Raw genomic sequence first — 19,342 nt, 5'->3', positions numbered from 1 at the left:
TACACCCCGGCTCAGTTACTGGTGCCTCCTGGGACTGGGGAGGCACCCAGGGTCCCCCGGTGGCTGATTGCCAAGGGGGAGGCACAGTGCGCTCCCTGGTGGACCTGGAAGTGGGCTGGAAGTACTGCCAGTCCACTTCTGGGTTCACCGCCAAGTATGTGGTGGGCCCCCTGTGCTCCTGTGGGATGCTCCATCCACTCCAGTATTGCAACGTTTGCAAGCCGCGCTGGTACCTCGAACTGGTACCTGTGTCTATGTCTGAATCACTGATTCACTGTATCAGCAGCAATTCTTCAGATTCGGATTCAGCCAAATTGCATCAGGGACAGTGATATGAGTTAATGAATTGAATCACTGTCCTTGATTCGGGCCGACTCTGAATCGAATACAGCCTGCTTTGCACATCCCTACTAAGTACCCTCTGCTGGCCTCAGAGATAGTCCTGTATCCAGCGTTCAGCATCGTAATGCTGAAACCCATGTTAGAACTTCAAAACCCAGGTGTCAATTTACAAACGTCATAACTGCGATTTGTCATAACTCGAATCGTCATAAGTCGAGGACTGCCTGTATTAACAAATAGGAAAGCGCTGCTTCTTCCTATACTCATTATTGGCTACATTCACAACTTGGCTGTTAAAAAACTCAGGAATGGTAACTAGAGAAGAGCAAAATGAAAGAATCACTTCATGAAAAAAAATAATAGAGATTTCAACTCATCACAAGGTGAGCCCTTATTTTTGTGACCATTTTGGTACAGACACTACTCACCGGCTCCTCTGCCCACCCCCAAACTACCAGAAGTGATTAGTGGTTAATTGTGTGGCAAGTTTAATTTTAAAAATATTAAGTCCATTAATCTGTTTATAAGCACCAGTATCTTCAAGTAAGTGGAACGCACGTGAAGTGTTTTATGGCATGAAATCCTTGCACAGCACACTGCGCCTCGCTTCCTCTCCTGTGAAACTCTAACCTACAGCTACCAGAGAAAAAGGGTTTATAAAAGGCATTATTACAGTCTAGCCATTGAACCCAAGAAAACCACATCCTTCTGAGCATTGCTTGCTCCTTACCCACTGTTTAATTAGTAAATACAGTATATGTCTGTCTGGCATTATGCTGCTGCTTGATTTCAGGAAGAAAGAGTAGGAGTCAGGTTGAAGACTTTGCTACTCCCAATACATGAGACACAACCCGGGGTGTCCAAAAGGGTAAGAATTAAACTGGATTCCCAAGTCAATTACTGACTTTGGCTTGTCTCTCCCTGGGTTTTTCCACCAGGAGCCAAGGGTGCCAGCAGACAGCAGCAACTCTGAAAACTAGGGGCTTCATTTATATAATGACTTGAACAAGGAATTCTTTTTGAGTTAGGATTAAAGATGGAAACCCTTCTTGGGCCACCCCACATTATGACTCTGTGGCACCAATGGACTCCTTTGGACATCCCTGACCAGAGCTGGCCCAGCCCAATGCATGGTTTGGCCCTGCTAGGATAGGATGTCAATTGACAGCTCCCCCAGCCACGATACCAAGGATATGGGTTTGAGTAAGGAACTGGATCTTGGACTCAGAATATGGTTGGAAATCTGTTTTGGGCGACCTCACAGAATGTCCCGGTGGCACCAGGGGACTCTCCTGGTCATCTCTGACCAGAGTCCTGCCTGGCCCAAGACATGGTTTGGCTGTGCCAGGCTACCAACTGACAGCATACCCTCCACCCCCCAACACTGTACTGTACTAAGTATATGGGCCTAAATAAGGAATTGGGTTTTGGGCTGGGTTGATGACAGGAAATCCTCTTTGGGCCACCCCACACTATGCCTCTCTGCTACCGGGCACTCTCCCAGATACCCCTGACAAGTGTCTTGCCTGGCCCAAAGTGCGTTTTTTGTGTGCTAGACTGCCGGCTACCCATGCCCACTGTACTAAATATATGGGTTTGAATTAGGAACTGATTTCTGGGCTGGGACTAGAGATGGAAATCCTTCTTGGACCAACCCGCACCATGAGTCTGTGGCACTGGGGGACTCTCCGGGACACCCCTGACCAGAGTCTTGCTCGGCCTAGAACGTGGTTTCTTCATGCCAGGCTGCTACCTGACAGCCGCCCATACCCACTGCACTAAGTATGTGAGCTTGAATAAGGAATTTCTTTTGGACTGCAGGTGGTAGAGTCCCTGGAGTTTTAAGTTACTTTACCAAGTTGCTGAGTGGCAGCTGGAGGTAAATGTAAAAAGATGTTGAAAAATCCCTAGGGGCCTCTATATACATGCTCCAGGGCTGTAGAGAGGAGTGCTTTAAACAGAATGGCTCTGAGAGCCACTCTAATTAAACTGCCCACAACGTCACATGTATTCACCGTCTCATGCTTCAAAATGTCAGTGGGAGCACTTTAACAAACCTTGTTGGAAGAATTTTAGTTAAAGCACTGCCACTGCCATTTTGAAACACAGGGACAGTGAATACACACGATGCAGAGGCTGCTGGAGTTGCACTATTTAGCACACTTCAGCAGACTGGCAGGAAACTCAATGAATCGAGTCTGCTCTCACATGTGATAAATACCATGCATTGGAGCAGAGGTCCGTCAAGTATACCAGTGCCCTATATTTGCATGCAGCCATTCGTCCTACCATCCAGTGCCTGGTGGAAGAACAACATACAGGTCTTAAAAGCTAGGCATCAGCTGGCAAGAGGAATGGCATGGAGTGGACCAAGCAGGATTTCCAGACATAATCCAAGCCCAAAAACCAGTTCCTTATTTGAGCCATTATACTTAGCACAGTGGGCATGGGAGGTTGTCACTTGGCAGGCTGACACAAAGAAACTGCATTTTGGGCCAGGCAAGACTCTGGTCAGGTATGTGCAGGAGCCTGATGCCACAAAGCCATGGTATGGGGTGGCGCACAATTGATTTCCAGCCATAATCCCAGTCCAAAAGCCAATTCCTTATTCGAGCCCATATACTTAGTACAGTGTCTGGGGGACCCATCAGGTGGATACATGGCATGAACAAACTGTGCTTTCTGGGCAGGACCATGGTCAGAGATGTCTGGGAGTGGCCCAAGAAGGATTTGGAGCCAAAATCCCAGATCAAAAAACCAGTTCCTTATTCAAGCCATTATACTTAGAACAATGGCTGGGGGACTGTCAGTTGGCAGCCTGGCACGGCCAAACCGTGCTTTGGGCCCAGCATGTCTCTGGCCAGAGATGTCCAGGTGTCACCTGGTGCTACAGAGGCATGGTGTTGGGTGACCGAAAAAAGATTTCCAACCATAAGCCCAGCCAAAACTAGTTCCTTACTCGAGCCATTATATGTAGTACAGTGGGCATAGTGGGGGTGTTACTTGGCAACCTGGTACAGCCAAGCTGCGCTTTGGGCTGGGCAAGACAGTTTAGTAGTGTCCAGAAGAGTCCTCCAGTGCCACAGAGGCATCGTGTGGGGTGGCCTAAGAAGGATTTCCAGCCTAAAACCAGTTCTTTATTCAAGCCATTATACTTGACACCCTGGCGCAGCCAAACCACATTCTGGGTTGGGCAAGTCTCTGGTCACAGATGTGCAGAGTTCCCCAGTGGCAAATAAGTATGCCCTGGCTTGGCCCAAGAAGGATTTCTAGCTACAATCCCAGCCCAAAAGCCAGTTCCTTATTCAAGCCTATACACTTAGTACAGTGGGAATGGGGAGCTGTCAGTTGGCAGCCTGGCCCAGCCAAGCTGAGTTTTGGACCAGGCAAATCTCTGGTCAGAGATGTCTAGGAGAGTCCCCCAGCAACACAGGTGCGCCATGGGTTAGCCCAAGATGGATTTCTGGCTATAATCCCAGCCCAAAAAAACACTTTGTAATTCAAACCCATATACTTAGTACAGTGGCTGGGAGGGTAGTCAGCTGGCAGCTTGCCACAGGCAGCCCGTGCCTCAGGCTGGGCAGGGCTGTGGTCAGGGTTTGGGACAGTCCCACAGTGGCATCGACAGGAAATTTGGGGTGGCCCTAGAAGTATTTTCCCCATAATCCCATTTTAATCTGCCCTTCACTTAGGACTCTGGCCCAAAGTGTGTCAGGATATTATTTTGTATATTAATTAGTACATATGCATAGCTAATGAAAGTATCTCGGTTTAGGATGTGCAATTCATTAACAACAAGCTTTTATCAGTCTAGATTAGCTTTGAAAAAGAAACCAGGAACTGGGAATGAGCAACCAACTTCAGCCTCATCCCCTGGGCTCTACCGTGCCAGCTACCACCCACAGCCCCCACCCTCACAAGACCCTGCCAAGTCCCTCAGCCCCAAACCAAACTCCCCACTCCACTCTGGGCTCTGGTGGTGCCGGACCCCCCCAGCTGCAGGGGCAGCTCCGGCTCGTGCGGGTCGGGGTGGAGCAAGGCCAACCACCGCGCGGCCTGGAAGGTGGGGGAGGAGAGGCCTGTACACCCCCCGCCATGAGCAGTTTCTCCCCGCCAGCCCTGCTGCAGCCCCGTCCCCACCCCGCCCCGCCCCCGGCTGGGGCCCCAGACAGTCCAGACCCTGCACCTTCCGGCTGACCTGCACCCACATGCTCGGCCGGGGCGCCTCCCACACCCTGCCAGTGCCGGGATGTCCCCGTGCGCGCGCAGACAAACATGGTGACACACCCCTCCCCGCCCGGGGAAGAGGCACAGCAGCTTCCGCGTTTTTCCGCGATAAACTGAAATTCCGGATCCTGCTGTGAACTCCGCTCCGAACTGCGGACGCGCCCCGCTCGGCCTTCTGGGAGCTGTAGTTCAACCTAGCGGCGGCCATGTTAAAAGCGGAGCTGGGGAGGAAATCCCGGACATTTTGCCTGTACTTAAAAAACCCGGCCGGACGCAGCTGAAGTCTCCAAAAAGAGGCCATGTGCGGGAAACCCAGACGCACAGTAACGCCTCCCACAACAGCTTCAGTTTAATCGCTACTCGCACTTCCGCGTCGCGGTGTAATGACGTATCAGGAGTTGGCGTGGCGGGCGCTTCCGCTTCCGGCGACGCGGTTGCCTAGGTAGCGATGGCGATGGCGATGGCAATGCCGGCGCCGATCGCGGACGGGGAGTACACGGCCGTCATCTACGGACTGATCCGGGCCGGGCGCTACACGACGGCGGCGGCGATCCTGAGCAGCGAGCTGCAGCGGAGCTGCCGCTCCCGGGCCGGCCTCTCGCTCCTCGGCTACTGCTACTACCAGCTGCAGGACTTCGCGGCCGCGGCCGAGTGCTACGAGCAGCTGGTGGCGCTGCACCCGGAGCTGGACGAGTACCGGCTCTACCAGGCCCAAGCCCTCTACAAGGCCGGGCTCTACGGCGAGGCCCTGCGGGCCACCAGCCCCCTGCTGGACGTGCCTGCCTACCAGGGCCGTGCTCTTCGTCTCCAGGCTGCCACCCACTATGCCCAGGGCGATCTCCAGGCAGCCAAGAGCCTGGTGGAGCAGGTGCTCACGGCTGCAGCTGAGGGGGCGGCAGGGGGCTCCGACGGGTCGTGGGAGGTGCCTGAGGCAGAGGTGAACCTGGGCTGCCTGCTGTACCGTGAGGGGCGGCATGAGGAGGCCTGCAGCAAATTTGCTGGTGCCATGCAAGTGCTCGGCTATTCCCCAGAGCTGTCCTACAACATGGCCCTGTGTTGCTACGCTGCCAAGCAGTACGACCTTGCTGTGAAGCACATTTCCGAGATCATTGAGCGAGGCATGCGCCAGCACCCAGAGCTCAGCATTGGCATGACCACTGAGGGCATTGACGTCCGCAGCGTTGGCAACACCCTGCTCCTGCACCGCACTGCTCTGGTGGAAGCCTTCAACCTCAAGGCAGCCATTGAGTACCAGTTGCGCCACCTGGAGGCAGCCCAGGAGGCACTAACGGACATGCCGCCGAGAGCCGAGAAGGAGCTGGACCCCGTTACGCTGCACAACCAGGCGCTGATGAACATGGACAGCCGGCCCACTGAAGGGTTTGAAAAATTGCAGTTCCTTCTGCAGCAGAACCCCTGCCCACCAGAGACCTTTGGAAACCTGCTACTGCTGTACTGCAAGCACCAGTACTATGACCTAGCTGCTGACGTGTTGGCAGAGAATGCTCATCTGACCTATAAACTGCTCACGCCTTATCTGTACAACTTCTTGGATGCCATGATTACATGTCAGACTGCCCCTGAGGAGGCCTTCCACAAACTAGATGAGCTGGCAGGGACACTGACTGAGCAGCTGAGAAATCTCGCAAAACAAGGGCAGGAAGCTAGGCAAAACCGGGATGCTGAAGCTATCAACAAGTCAGTTAGCGAATATGATGAGACTCTGGAAAAATATGTGCCTGTCTTGATGGCTCAGGCCAAGATCTACTGGGACATGGAGAATTATACAATGGTGGAGAAGATTTTCCGCAAGTCAGTAGAGTTCTGCAATGAACATGAAGTGTGGAAGCTGAATGTGGCTCACGTGCTTTTCATGCAGGAAAACAAATACAAAGAAGCCATTGGCTTCTATGAGCCCATTGTGAAGAAGCACTATGATAACATACTGCAAGTCAGTGCTATTGTGCTAGCCAACCTTTGTGTCTCCTATATCATGACAAGCCAAAATGAAGAGGCAGAGGAACTGATGAGGAAGATTGAAAAGGAGGAGGAGCAGCTTTCCTATGATGACCCTGATAGAAAGATCTACCATCTCTGCATTGTCAACTTAGTCATTGGAACGCTTTACTGTGCCAAAGGAAATTACGACTTTGGCATCTCACGGGTAATTAAAAGTTTAGAGCCTTATAACAAAAAGTTAGGTACAGACACCTGGTATTATGCCAAAAGGTGCTTCCTATCATTGCTGGAGAACATGTCTAAACAGATGATCATGCTGCGTGACAATGTTATTCAAGAGTGCATCCAGTTTCTAGAGCAGTGTGAACTCTATGGCAGGAACATCCCAGCTGTTATTGAGCAACCCCTTGAAGAAGAGAGGCTGCACAGTGGAAAGAACACAGTTACATATGAAGCCAGACACCTGAGGGCACTGATGTATGAGGTGATTGGGTGGAATATGTAAATGATGTTGGAATATAATCTGGACAGGGCTTTGAATCTTCAGTTTTGTTCTTTAGTTGATACAGACTTTGGCTCTCTAGAGCAGTATGTTTTCTCTTTGATCCACCATATTTAAATATTTTTGTCCTGCTGTTTTGCTGTATTAAATGGAAATAGAGTATTAACAGAAAATGTAATGTGATGGCTAAAGTTATTCTCAGTGGGCGTGTCTACATATACCTCTTTTAAACAGGATTAGTCTAACAGTTGCCATTTTTAAGGTGTATGTCCACACGTGTGCGCCCTTAACGCACCTTAAAAATGTCGATTTTAGGCTAATCGTGCCTAAAGCTGACACCTGCATAAAGCAAGTAAGACATTTAGGTGCAAATAGTTGAGTCACATCAGCCCACATGTGTAGACTCTTAATGCGCATTAATGCAGTGGATGCACACCGTGTTACCGCAAATTAGCACATCTGCACATGGGCTAATACAACGTAGCTATTCATGCCTAAATTTAATGTGCCTTAATGCGCATTAGCATGTCCATGTATAGACGCACACCTAAATTGCCTTAATGCGTCTTAAGCAAAGGCACATTAAATTTAGGAACACGTAAATATACATGTAGACATGCCCAGTCATTAGTGTATTGATTTACCACTGTGTATAGTGTGTTGACTTAAGATCTGACTATTAAGAACTCCACAGAAATCTGTGGATTTTCTACTGTGTGAGTAGTTCATTGTTTTGAAGCTATGTTAACTGTATGTTGTCACTTTGAAATAAGGTTTCATTCTTCTCTTCCCAGTTTCCCTCTTCTGAGAAATGCTTTCTTGCCTTTTTATTTTTCTATTGAGCTTTTAATATTTTTAAGCCATGTTGGTTATATTTTCTACATATAGAAATTATAGTAAAAACAGAACAACAAAAATGAATGCTGTAATGCAGTGCTGCTCAACCTTTTCCCCAGCAGGGCCCATGGGCCGTGCCTAGTCTAACTGCGGCTGAATAGTAGTTCCAGTCCAGTGCCCAGAGCGGGTGTGGTAGGCACCTTCTGGCCATGCAGGGGAGTGGAGGGCAACCTGACATGAGCCCTGCCTGACAGAGGGAAAAGGGACTTTACCCAGCCCCATGATCAAGAGGTGGGGATTAGCCTGGGAGCAGGGGTGAAGGGAACATGGTTTGGCCCTGCAGGGGGGAGGGGAAGTGGTTTGAGCACCACTCAGCCCTGTGGGGAGGGTTAGGGGGCCCAGCTTGGCTGCAGTCCAGCGCTGTGGGGGGGAATGGGGCATGTCAGTTCCCAGGGCCAGTGTAGTGGGCACCATCTGGCCACACAGAGGGGAGCGGAGGGAAGCCTGGCCTGAGTCCTGCCCCGCAGTGGGTAAAGGGCCTTTACTTGGCCTCATGGGGGTTGGGAATGGGACGTGACCTGGCCTGGAAGGGGGGATAAAGGGGACAAGGCTTGGCCTTGCAAGGCAGGGGGAGGGGGCATGGCTTAAGCAGAACTCAGCCCTGGAGGCAGGGAGGAGTAAAGGGGGCCCAGCCTGACCCCAATCCAGCCCTGTGGGGGGAAGAGGGCATGACCTTCCTCTGATCAAGCATTCAGGGCTTGGGGTTTGGGAATTTGGCTGGGGAGAGTATGGCCATATTAATGGCCATTACTTCCCCCACCGCCCAACTTCCCAGCCCATGGGGAGCCCCACAAACCAGGTGTGATGGCTCTATGGGCTGCCTTTGGCCTGCGGGGTGGAGATTGAGTACCTGCTGCTTTAGTGCTTGAGCAAGTCACGGGTCTAATTCAGAAGCTGAGATGGCAGGGAGCTGAGTAAAACAGCAAAGAAATGGGAGCTTCCTGTGCTTTTCTTTGTCCAATGAGAGATGAAAGAAGGCTGTAGTCCTCTTGATTCTATGGTTTATAATGGCTTATTGCATGGTGGGAGGAGTATTGCTGCACATTTTAATATAAAATGAGCTGTGAGATTGCTCAGTCCTCACTACTTAGAAGCTTACCTTCAGAGCTCTCTAGTTGGGTCACTGCTGTTACATCCTTGCCAACAAGAACTGTTAGGTATAGCATACAACCAGCCTTACACTGGTCTAGGGACTCCCTTTCCACTATTAATGCTCAAAATAGCATCTCTTACCTTGTTTGGCACTGGGTATTTGCTCTGTGAGCAATCCTTCTCTCCATCTGCTACCAATACCACTCTCAGGATTTACCAGCCTCTAGTAAAGGGACTATGTGAATAGGTAAATAGACCAGGATCTGCACTGTTCAAAAGTACATGATTCCAACCTCATGCAAGATTTATAGCTCCTAAGGAAATAAGAAATACCATACTGTGTCAGACCACAAGTCCATTGAACCCAGTATCCTGTGTCTGAAAGTGACACAGACGGATGCTAAGGAAGACAGTATTTAATTAGGGGCTGTCCAAACTGATCTGTGCTCTACTCCTCTTCTCTTACAGCTTACAGCATTATAGAGGCCTAGGAAGTCCTGTTTGGAAGGCTGCAGCCCTACTATCATGTTTATTCTGAGGTGGGAGAAAAACCACACTGAAAGTCAGTTTTTCTCCTCTTACTAAATGCCTGTCCAAAAAAACTAAAGGGATCTCCTACCTCTCGTGATCTATGTGCAGCCTAGTAGTCCACATATTGGCTAGTCTCTCCTTTGCAACACCCTTCCTTACAATGTGATGCTAAACCTGAAATTTCCTGATTTAGAGGTCTAGATTCGTAGTTTTAATTCATTCCCTTACCTTACATATTGTGCCCTTACACTGAGATTTCAAATTCAAGAACACTTGGTCAAGTTGGATAATCTGGTTCTTAAGCAATGACTTATCTGGGGCCAGAAAAAAAAGAGTTATTTTTGAACAACTTGCCTGTGAAAGTATTTTCATTATTTGTGTGCTGTTTATGAAGACCCTGAATGCAGTGAGAACTGTATTAACATACAGTACTCACCCCTCCCTCCCATCCACTCTATGCTACTGTACCTTTTGTTTTTAAGAGGGGCCAAATGAGTTATCGCCACATAACCTGCATCACTTCTATAAGATTAGCTGGAATGATGTGTGGGTCTTTGTCTATTGTCATCAAACAGGGCACTTGTAGGAGATATTACACAAGGAAAGCAAATATACCCATCTACTGGGTAGAGGGAAAGGGGCACATTTGCTATTCAAGTGCTGCACCCAAGGACATGGGTTAAGCATATTTTCTGAAATGATACTGAGCACAGTTTGCTGCCATCTGCACTTGTAGTTAAACTGTTTTCAGCTCTGATCTCATTGCCTGTCAACAATAGGCAAATTTCCTAGTATAGTTGGGATAGAGAGTACCATTTGGCACTATGTCCTAAATGTAAGGATTGCATAGCTCATTACAGGTCTGTGGAGGCATCCAGGTTTCCCTGTTACACTCGTATTAAATATTATCCACTACTATTTCCCTGTGAGGAGGAGATGTATGATTTCAAATCTTGTTCACCTTCATGCAGCACAGCAGGAGGCAGTAAAGTATGTTTCTAATTTATAGTGGAATTGTATTATATATTATGCAGTATAAACAGCATGACCTTTAAAAAGTTTTTAAAAGTCACTCCACATAATAGAAAATGAAGTACAGACTGGGCAACGACACAGGGAACATCTGGAATTTGTTTAATATTCATTGCGCGTGTTCTGTAAAAGTAAGTGGACATTTAAAAAATTTCAATTTGCATATTTGTGTCAGTGCAAATGTTGAATGCCTTCTGAGCAATTTAAAACAGAACAAAGAATGATTTAGAGCTTTACTTGTGGCTGATTATTTTATGATGTTTACATGCTCTGTTTCCATACCACCTATATCTAACATTCAGTATTGTGTGACAAGCTGTACCAACCACGCGTAGAGTTTGTCCTTTCCCTCCTCCACAAAGAGAGGCCTCAAACCAATGGAGCATAGAAGGGGAATTACTGAGTCTGCTACATGTTCCTCATCCAGCTCAAATTCAAAGGAAGCATCGCTATAGGGTCCAAAGTCCCCAAAGTAAGAAGGGTGCAATCAGGGAGTGAAGAGGACAACCTCACACTGCTGGACATTCTGCTCTATTTTTCACCAAACTTGTAACCCAAAACTCTTGAGTCTATATTAACCTGAGTAAATTCCCCCTCTGTAATGTGAGCTCAACCCATGAGAGTATGCACTGCTGGCACTGGGGAATTTCAAGATGGATGAAGAGTCCAATCTGTGCCCTGCAAATTTTTCCACAAATATGACAGGTGGTAGCTGGGTGGGGAGGCGGGGACAGCTGTTGGCCAGGATGTTGTGCGCTTTCCTTCCTCCTGTACCGTTTCTTGGCTTTCTGAGCAAGATGGTTCTCTTTGATTTTTGGTGCAGCACCATTGAGACCTGTTACCATCCAGCACTTCCCATTTTGTAAGGTTGATGCCACCCTTCTTAAGGTATGCTTTCAGGGTGTCCCTGTAATGCTTCCTCTGTCCTCCATGGGTCCTCTTGCCATGACTGAGTTGAGAGAAGAGGACTTGCTTCAGAAGACGAGTGTCAGCCATCCACACACAATGGCCAGCCCATTGGAGTTGATGTTTCATGATCTTTGTCTCAATGCTGGTTGTTAGCTGCAGAGAGGATGCTGGCACTGGCGCTGTTGTCTTCCCATCTAATGCAAAGGATCTTCCTGAAGCAATGTTGATGGAACCATTCCAGGCGCTTAAGATGGCTTCAGTATGTCAGCCACATCTCACACCTGTGGAAGAGCATGTGGATAACCACTGCATTGTAGACCAAGATCTTATTTTCCATCTTCAGATGGATCTGGTAGCACCCTGGCTAAGAATCACTGCACTAAATTTGTGTAAAATATACATTAGAATATATTGCTGCATTATAGTGTGCCAGTTGGGGAGGGTAAAGGTTTATGTAGTATGTTTGAAGCTTATTCTTTTCTCCTATGACAAAAAAAAACAAGTAACTGGATAATATATGAAGAGCTAAGTCCTTTATGTTACTCTTCATACAACATCCCCGCTCACTTCCCTCCCCAAAATATCCTGAATACTAAGGACTAACTCTGCAAAACACAGCAGTGGTAACATGTATCCACTGCTTGCAAAAAGCCTTTCTTAATGGCATCTCAACTGCAAAGCACTTTGCTCATGAAACATGTTCCATAAATGTTATAACCAATTTTATTACTATCTTCATACGGCATCTAGTGTTAGCATTATGTGACTTACAAATAAAAATTTTAAGGGAAGACATGGACATTTTTATTTGGAGTGAGGGAGAATACCAAATAATAAGCTCCTTTAGAAAAGGAGCAAAATCTGTCCAAATTCCTGCCCTCTGCCAAAGTGCTTCTTCTTAAACCCGTAGTCAGAACTGCTGTTTTCATTAAATGAAGCCACTACCCAGAAAGAGCAGAACATATTCCTGGGGAGTCATAGAAGGCAAACATCTGGGGATAAAAACTTTTTTTAAAGCAAGAGCATCTGCTTTTTGGGGTGGAGTGCAGAGAAGGAAATTAGCTGCCCCCTTTCATTACATCATTATCTAAAAGTTCAGCAGCATGAAATCCCTCCCCCTGCTTTCCTTCATGCAACATACAAATCCACTGATCCCAAACTTCTGTTGAGATTTTATTCGGAATACTAGTCTTATCTTCACAGCTATTCCTCACAGCAAATCTAATGCAGTGTTCTTGTCTCAAACCTTGCAAAGAAATGCCATGTTTTTTCATCCGTTCTGTTCTGGTGGAGACATGTATTGTGCTGTTGTGTGCAGTTTTTTTTTTCCAATTACCCTTGTTATAATTACATCACATATTACAGGGGAGTGAAGGCCTCACATTGCCATTCTACCAACAAGCCAAAATGAGATCACAGGTGAAGCAAGGATGGAATGAAGCATCAGCTACATGATTTACTTCGTACCCCACCTTGGAGTTTAAATCTCAGTAGTTAATCAAATGGCTGCTGACATCTACAGCAGAGCAGAGGTAATGGATGCCAGGGCCATTTATACAGCTCTACAATCAAAGCAGATCAAATAAGTTCAACAATCAAGAGATGGCCGATGTTACAACAAGACAAAGGCATAAAAGCCACATGATTTTTTAAACATTAAACATTTTTTTAACATTTTAAACATTACTTTTTAAACATAAAAAGGAAGAGATTTCATTCAAGATTCTCACAGGAGCTGTGGGGTGAATTTTGATGGAAAAGGAGTCCGTTTGTAGATGGAATGTGTGCAAGCTTAGTTCTTTAAAGTTAGTGGATTTATTTACAAGAGTAAGTGTTATGCACACAGGACCCACTGCTGGCATCTTCCCTTATATTCCACTCCCCCTTCAATTGCAAATACAGCCATAAAGCAAATGGGATAGTTTTGAAGTATAATATATTCAGTAAAGTTATACTAAAACAGGTGTCTAAAGCAAGGCATGGGCAGAATTTAGGCACCAGAATCTAAAACTGTGATTTAAAGAATAGTTCAGTTGCTGCCAAGACTCCCTGGCTAACTTACTTTGCAACTTTAGAGTTCCTTATGTACCTGGAGTAACATCTTCAACAAGTCCAGAGGTGGCCAAATACAATAGACACCTAGCTCGCATATGAGCACAATCAAGATCCAGCAACTAGGTATTCCTCCACCTACATTTCACAGGGACTTGTCTGGCAGGCACTCTCAGAACATACCTAGCACACACCATCAGGGCAGGCTTCCTGAAAAATGCAGCTGTGGCCACTTCTTTTTAAAACAGCCAGAGAAGGAAGTAGCAATGGTGTAGCATTCATCTTTTATATTGGAAAGAGAAAGGCAGTGGAGACCCACCCTTCATGGCTCTATACACGCAGAGCCATGGGCTCTGGTGCAACATAGGGCTGGCTACAGCACCCGAAAAAGAAGTTATTTCAAAGAAAGCCCCACTGCTCTGAGGAAGAGCCTGGACTCTATCCCACTTTTTTCTGAAAGCACATGACTCTCCTTCCTGGAGACACTGGGGCTAGGGACAGACTAACTGGTCAAGTGATCAAAAACTGGTTTAAACCTGTAACAGAACAGAACTTCAGTGCACGTGGTTCAAGTTAAATCACAGTCTCCCAGCATCCTAGCATGCTTTCCAGCCCTGGGCTCAGCTGTGCTGCCTTCTCCAGATAATAGGGCTGTCCCCTCTCCTCTGCTCCCTACCTAGAACAGTGAGGGCTCGCTGGCTCACTGCCCTCTCCCCACCCCCCAACAAACCCCAGCTGTGGTCTGGGGCCAGGAAGAGGGGTTACTCACCTTCTCCCAAGTACAGAGCTTCTCTGCCTTCCTGGCTTACTTAGTGCTGGCTGTGACTGTGGCCCAGAGACACCTGGAAGCAGGAAGAAGTAGTGATAAGCAACCCTGCAGAGTCCTGCTGCTGTGATTGTGGACTGTAAATCCCAGAGACCTTGGGGGCAGCAGGAAGAGAGAGTGAACACATAGCCCATGCTAGCTGTGTGCCAGAGAGCCATGCTTTAGCTCCTCCGGTTTCTGGCTTGAGCCATTTCCTGATTCAAAAGTGACTGTCTCTTCATTTTGCTTATTGGTTCAATCTTTGCAGCTTAAACTAACCTGCAAAGACTGACTCAATTCAGCCTTGGGCCTTTTGACTGTTGGTACTTAGCCTTGGAGGGCCCTGGGAAGAACAGGGAGCTCAGGTAAGATACAGTGCTACCAGCTGGATAATTTCCATCTGTTATCTGAAAGACTTCTTTAATAAATTTGTGCAATGTTATGGTTGGTCTTATTATTTTGTAATGATTCCAAAATGTCATTATTTTTATAAAATTTAAATTAATACTACAGGATTTTGAACTTTTCAATTTGTATTAAAATAAGCCTAATATCACTAACACCAATTTTTTCCTTTCTATCATTACTTAAAATGCTTCATATTAGGATATGCCAAAGTATAGAAATGCATGATAGTTCCGTGCAGCCCTTGGCCCTTTTCTGATTTGGCCCACACACAAAAAAGGTTGAGCACCATTGGGCTGGTGGCTCTAGCCAGCTGCTAAGCACACTGATCTCCCCATGTATTGTATAATGAGGTTACACAGGGTTCTGGATTCCACAACCAGGGCTAAGCCATAGCACATCTTCCAGGGACCTACATTCTTTACTGGATCTAACCAGTAATGAATGCGTTCAAAGCAGCAGATTCAGGTTTTGAAAGGAGCTTAGCAAACTCAGGACCCAATGTGTGCAGCATCATAGTGTGTGCTGAAAGATAAGAACCGGAAGATCTATCTTCTCCTCCCCCTCTGTCTTTTGTTTCTTTATCTCTGCTTGTCCTTTCGGTCACTAATAATGCCTGTATCCTGATGGTCCGTAGCTGCACCTGATGCCAGGAGCTAGAGAAGTGGATAGGATTTTCAAGAGCACCATTTATAGTTTGCTCCTGCAAGCTGCCAAGTATTCTCAGCTCTCAAAGACTTCAGTGACAGTTGAGGACTTCAGAGGAAGGTTAAGGTTTCTCTGTCCCAGGCAGGATAAATACCATATCAGAGCCCAGTAATGGTAATAACCACTCACAACATCAATGCTCCATCATTAACGGCTATGAATCTTTGTGAGATTGCTGGCATGGGCAAAAGAGTGAAGGTTATGAGGAACAGGCAGGGTGGCTTTTGCTTCTGTGAATTCCACATTTATAAATATATGTCTAAACCCTCATTTTCATGCAGAATTCTGAAGCCATTTTAGTTCTCAAGATGGCTTGCATATTGTCATACAGGCACTCTTTCAGTAAACTCAACTTTAGTATTTCCTTGGTTTGCATTGAAAAATCAGATAAATTATTACATTTGCAAATCTTTTAAAAAAAACAAACAAAAAATCCCTCTAGGTTTGGGGCTTACTTTAACACAGGTTGTTTTCTTAAAACATGAAGTGAAGCTGGTCTGGACAATGCACATCTCTTCCAATTTCTGGGTATGTGAAAAAAAAAAGATATACTGACATCAAATTATTTTGCAGCATGTTTCTTGATAGGCTTCTTCTCAGCAAAGGCTTCTCTTTATTACAAAAGACCTTGAGTTGTTTCAGTAAAATAGATTTTTGTTTTCATATCAATTTATTTCCAGTTAAAATTGCGTTTTGTTTGGATTTCAGCATTCTCCAGAATTTGCATTGTGCTCTCCCATAAAGCAGGGAAATAAAAGTGAACAGCAGCAAAAGCAAAGCCTGTCAGCTGAACTTCACAGCCAAGGAAAAATTATGTAAACAGCAAAGATGGTAAAAAAGTGAGGTAGATTTTTTAATTAATTCCATCTGAATTATCTTAATTGTACTTTGTCATGCATAAGGACGTCTAACCTGTTTGTTTATAGTGACTGATAAGCTTTTTTTCTGAAGTTCTCACCTGATATGACAAACGGCTGTTTTCAGACCCCAGCACTTTATTGAGCCAGCATAGCTTAACCAGGACCATGGCTCAGAACAGTTTCTTAATAATTTTTTAGTCATGACCAGCAACTTGAATTTGCCTTAGTAAAATGCTTTTTTCAGCTTACTCACTTATTAAGTAGGAAAAAGGAGTCTATCAGACTCATTTTACAAAAGGTCTCTTGATTAGTTTTATTTTCCTATGCCCTAGCTCTATTTTAGACTAAGCTCCTAGAAAAGCCCCAAAATGTTTTTATCTGGGGAATCATCCTACAATTTCATCATGGGCCTAAGTGAAGCCAAAAGAAAAACTCCAATTGACTATAGCAGCTTTGAATCAGCCCCTTAGAAAATATCCAGTTTCACAGACTGTTCTTTCAGACTGTCAACCAGTAACTTCCTGTAAGTTCTGAAATATTACAGCACTACTGTAATATAAAAAATACTATGTTTGTGACCATTTAAAAAAAACTTCCACTTGCAAAACAGTTCACCTGTCACTTCTCACAATATAACCACTGTATAAAGAGAAAAACACTTTTAAAAAGCCATCATCAAAAAAAGTGCACAGGCCAAATCATAAGAAGGACATCAGGCTTCTGTGTGGATCCATTCAAAAAAAGTCTTTGAGTGGGACTCCATTCAGGCTCATGTGGATTCAACCATAGGATCAAGCCCTATACAGAGGATACATATAAAGCAAAGAGACTACAGACAGTAGACTCTGTTAATTCCAATGTGCAAAACAGCTGCATAAGAAGAAAACTGGCTGCTTTGTCCATCTAGCATATTGGATAATGATGATATAATTAAAACACAGCTATATCCATATAAATCTGGTCTCTATTTTTATTGATATCATTTCAATCTTATGTTTCACAATAAAGCAACTGTTATGGGGAAATTCAAGCACTTTTAAATATCAATACCCATATCTCTGTTAATAATATATTTAGTTATTTAAAATATAAAAACTTTTTATGCTCTTTAAGACACCTCCCCCCCCAAAAAAAAACCCTTTTCCCAGTTCACTCAGTTTTGATAGTAAAATTGGGCTGATATAGTTCACTTTTTTGTTCAGTAAGTTTTACATAATTTGCTTTATTTTAATGCACCAGCCCAATGCTACAACGTTCAATTTGCTAACACCGTATGTAATGTGTAACTCAGAAAAAAACAATTAAAATAAAGTAACCATTAATTATAAGAACTGTATTCAATCCTTCATTTTAAGAGCTTTTTAAAAATCTATAAACCAAACTCTAGGTCATGAATGTGAGCTGGACTGACAAACCTAAGCCTCTACCCATAAATTAAGCATATCATGGGGTATTTTTAAGGAGCAAATTTTCCTACATTGTACTAGGAAAGTGGGGATACCAAAAACATCATCAAAAGTACAGGTCTTCATTTTAAGAAGTATGTTACTCCACAAGTTACTACAGGGCTACTTGAAGACTTTATTGCAATCTAGAGATACTGCAGAAGTCCGAATAATAGTGTTCATTTGTGAGAAAACCTTTCCAGACTGTTTTCCTGTTACAAAGTATCCCCTCTGGTCAGATATTTGCAAAATTGCATCTTTTCTATCAAATACTTAATAAAAGATAGGTGTTTAGGCCTGAGGAACAAGCAGTAGCTACATTTCTGACAAAATGCAAACAAGGAGGTGAGCTGACTTGTCAGAATGGAAATGCCAGCTAGCTTCTACATGAGTAGTGAAAAAAAATTAAATCACTCTTTACCAATCTGATTTTAGCATTCAAATTTGTTGAGATATGGGAATTTGTCCAGTCCTGCAGCCTAACCTTTAAAATTCATAGCAGTCAATCTAGTGACACAGATATTCTTTACTGAACATAACCAGACCGTCTCTGGATTTCTTTTCCTTTTGCTGACGAGTTGTCTTTTTCTTCTTAGCAGAATCTTTCTGCAGAAGACTTACTTCCTTTCTTAAGCCCATGTCAAAAGCAGAAGACAGTTTAACTAACCACTTTTTATGACTCGGTTTTATTTTACTGCACTTTGTCTGCTAGACAGGAGAATGGAACTAGCTAACATTCAGACAGCCCTGCAGGGGGAATTCCTTTCACACACAATGCCCTTCCATCTCTAACATAAAAATAACACACCTTTAATTTTTTTCAAAACAAATTTATTTTATGCTTCATGAAGCTCTTTCTGTCATTGTCTTCTGATTCATGGCAACTCAAATAGCCTTGACAAGTAGAAATGCAAAAGCTCAGTCACAGTGTATCGGATTTTACTGATATGCTGATAGTATTTATCACTGTAGCTCCTATTTGGATTTAAAGGATCTGCTCTTCCATCAAAGCCTTGGGATAAGGTTTTTCAGAGGACACATAAATCCTCAGCACATCTACTGCAGAACAGACCACTGCACATTTCATGGTAAGACAAAAAAAGCTCACATCTTCACAATGACTGTCATCAGCCTATTATTACAATAGTAATAAAGATATACCCAACATGTTAACTTACAGAATTACAACTGACTCAGAGCTACAAACAAAACAGCTGTAGAGAGAGATGCATTAGGAAATACTGCCTGATTTCTATGTGTACCTTTATTTCTCTCCTGGCAGCTCACGCCTTTGTGTAACCTTTAGAGAGAATTACTACTAGACAGATGCATGCCATTCTCATGAGCTGCTACAGAGGGTGCTGATAAGCCACACATTGGCTCATAAACCACCACTCGGTACTCCCACAGGAGGTCAGCATGCTGACACTGAATCCAAGTGCTGCAGTCTGTTAGGAAACCACTTCATGTCTGAAAGATGAGAAGTGCGGAGTAGATGGAACAGCAGCCGCATGCAGCATTCAGTAATAAAACACTGAAACTGGAACCACAACCACAAACTCACAAATAAGGCAAG

General features: G+C 45.1%; 1 protein-coding gene and 1 long non-coding RNA gene across 2 annotated transcripts; one reads left to right on the top strand and one right to left on the bottom strand.

Moving 5' to 3' along the window:
* The first annotated feature begins 4,663 nt into the window (after window positions 1-4,663).
* On the top strand, window positions 4,664-7,196 carry LOC109301778 (tetratricopeptide repeat protein 30A-like). Its single transcript, XM_019523005.1, has one exon. The coding sequence runs from the start codon at window positions 5,018-5,020 to the stop codon at window positions 7,031-7,033; it is 2,016 nt and encodes a 671-aa protein (XP_019378550.1). The 5' UTR covers window positions 4,664-5,017; the 3' UTR covers window positions 7,034-7,196.
* Window positions 7,197-10,926: 3,730 nt separating this feature from the next.
* LOC109301777 lies at window positions 10,927-19,110 on the bottom strand. The gene is made up of 2 exons (XR_002098623.1): window positions 19,029-19,110; window positions 10,927-11,772 (listed from the first exon to the last, which is right to left on the bottom strand). It is a non-coding gene; the product is annotated as an uncharacterized LOC109301777 (long non-coding RNA).
* Window positions 19,111-19,342: the final 232 nt, after the last annotated feature.

Source organism: Gavialis gangeticus, unplaced genomic scaffold (genome assembly GCF_001723915.1).
Source record: "Gavialis gangeticus isolate Ggan-Ray unplaced genomic scaffold, GavGan_comp1, whole genome shotgun sequence".
Classification (NCBI taxonomy): domain Eukaryota; kingdom Metazoa; phylum Chordata; order Crocodylia; family Gavialidae; genus Gavialis; species Gavialis gangeticus.
This window is presented reverse-complemented; position numbering and strand designations above follow the sequence as displayed.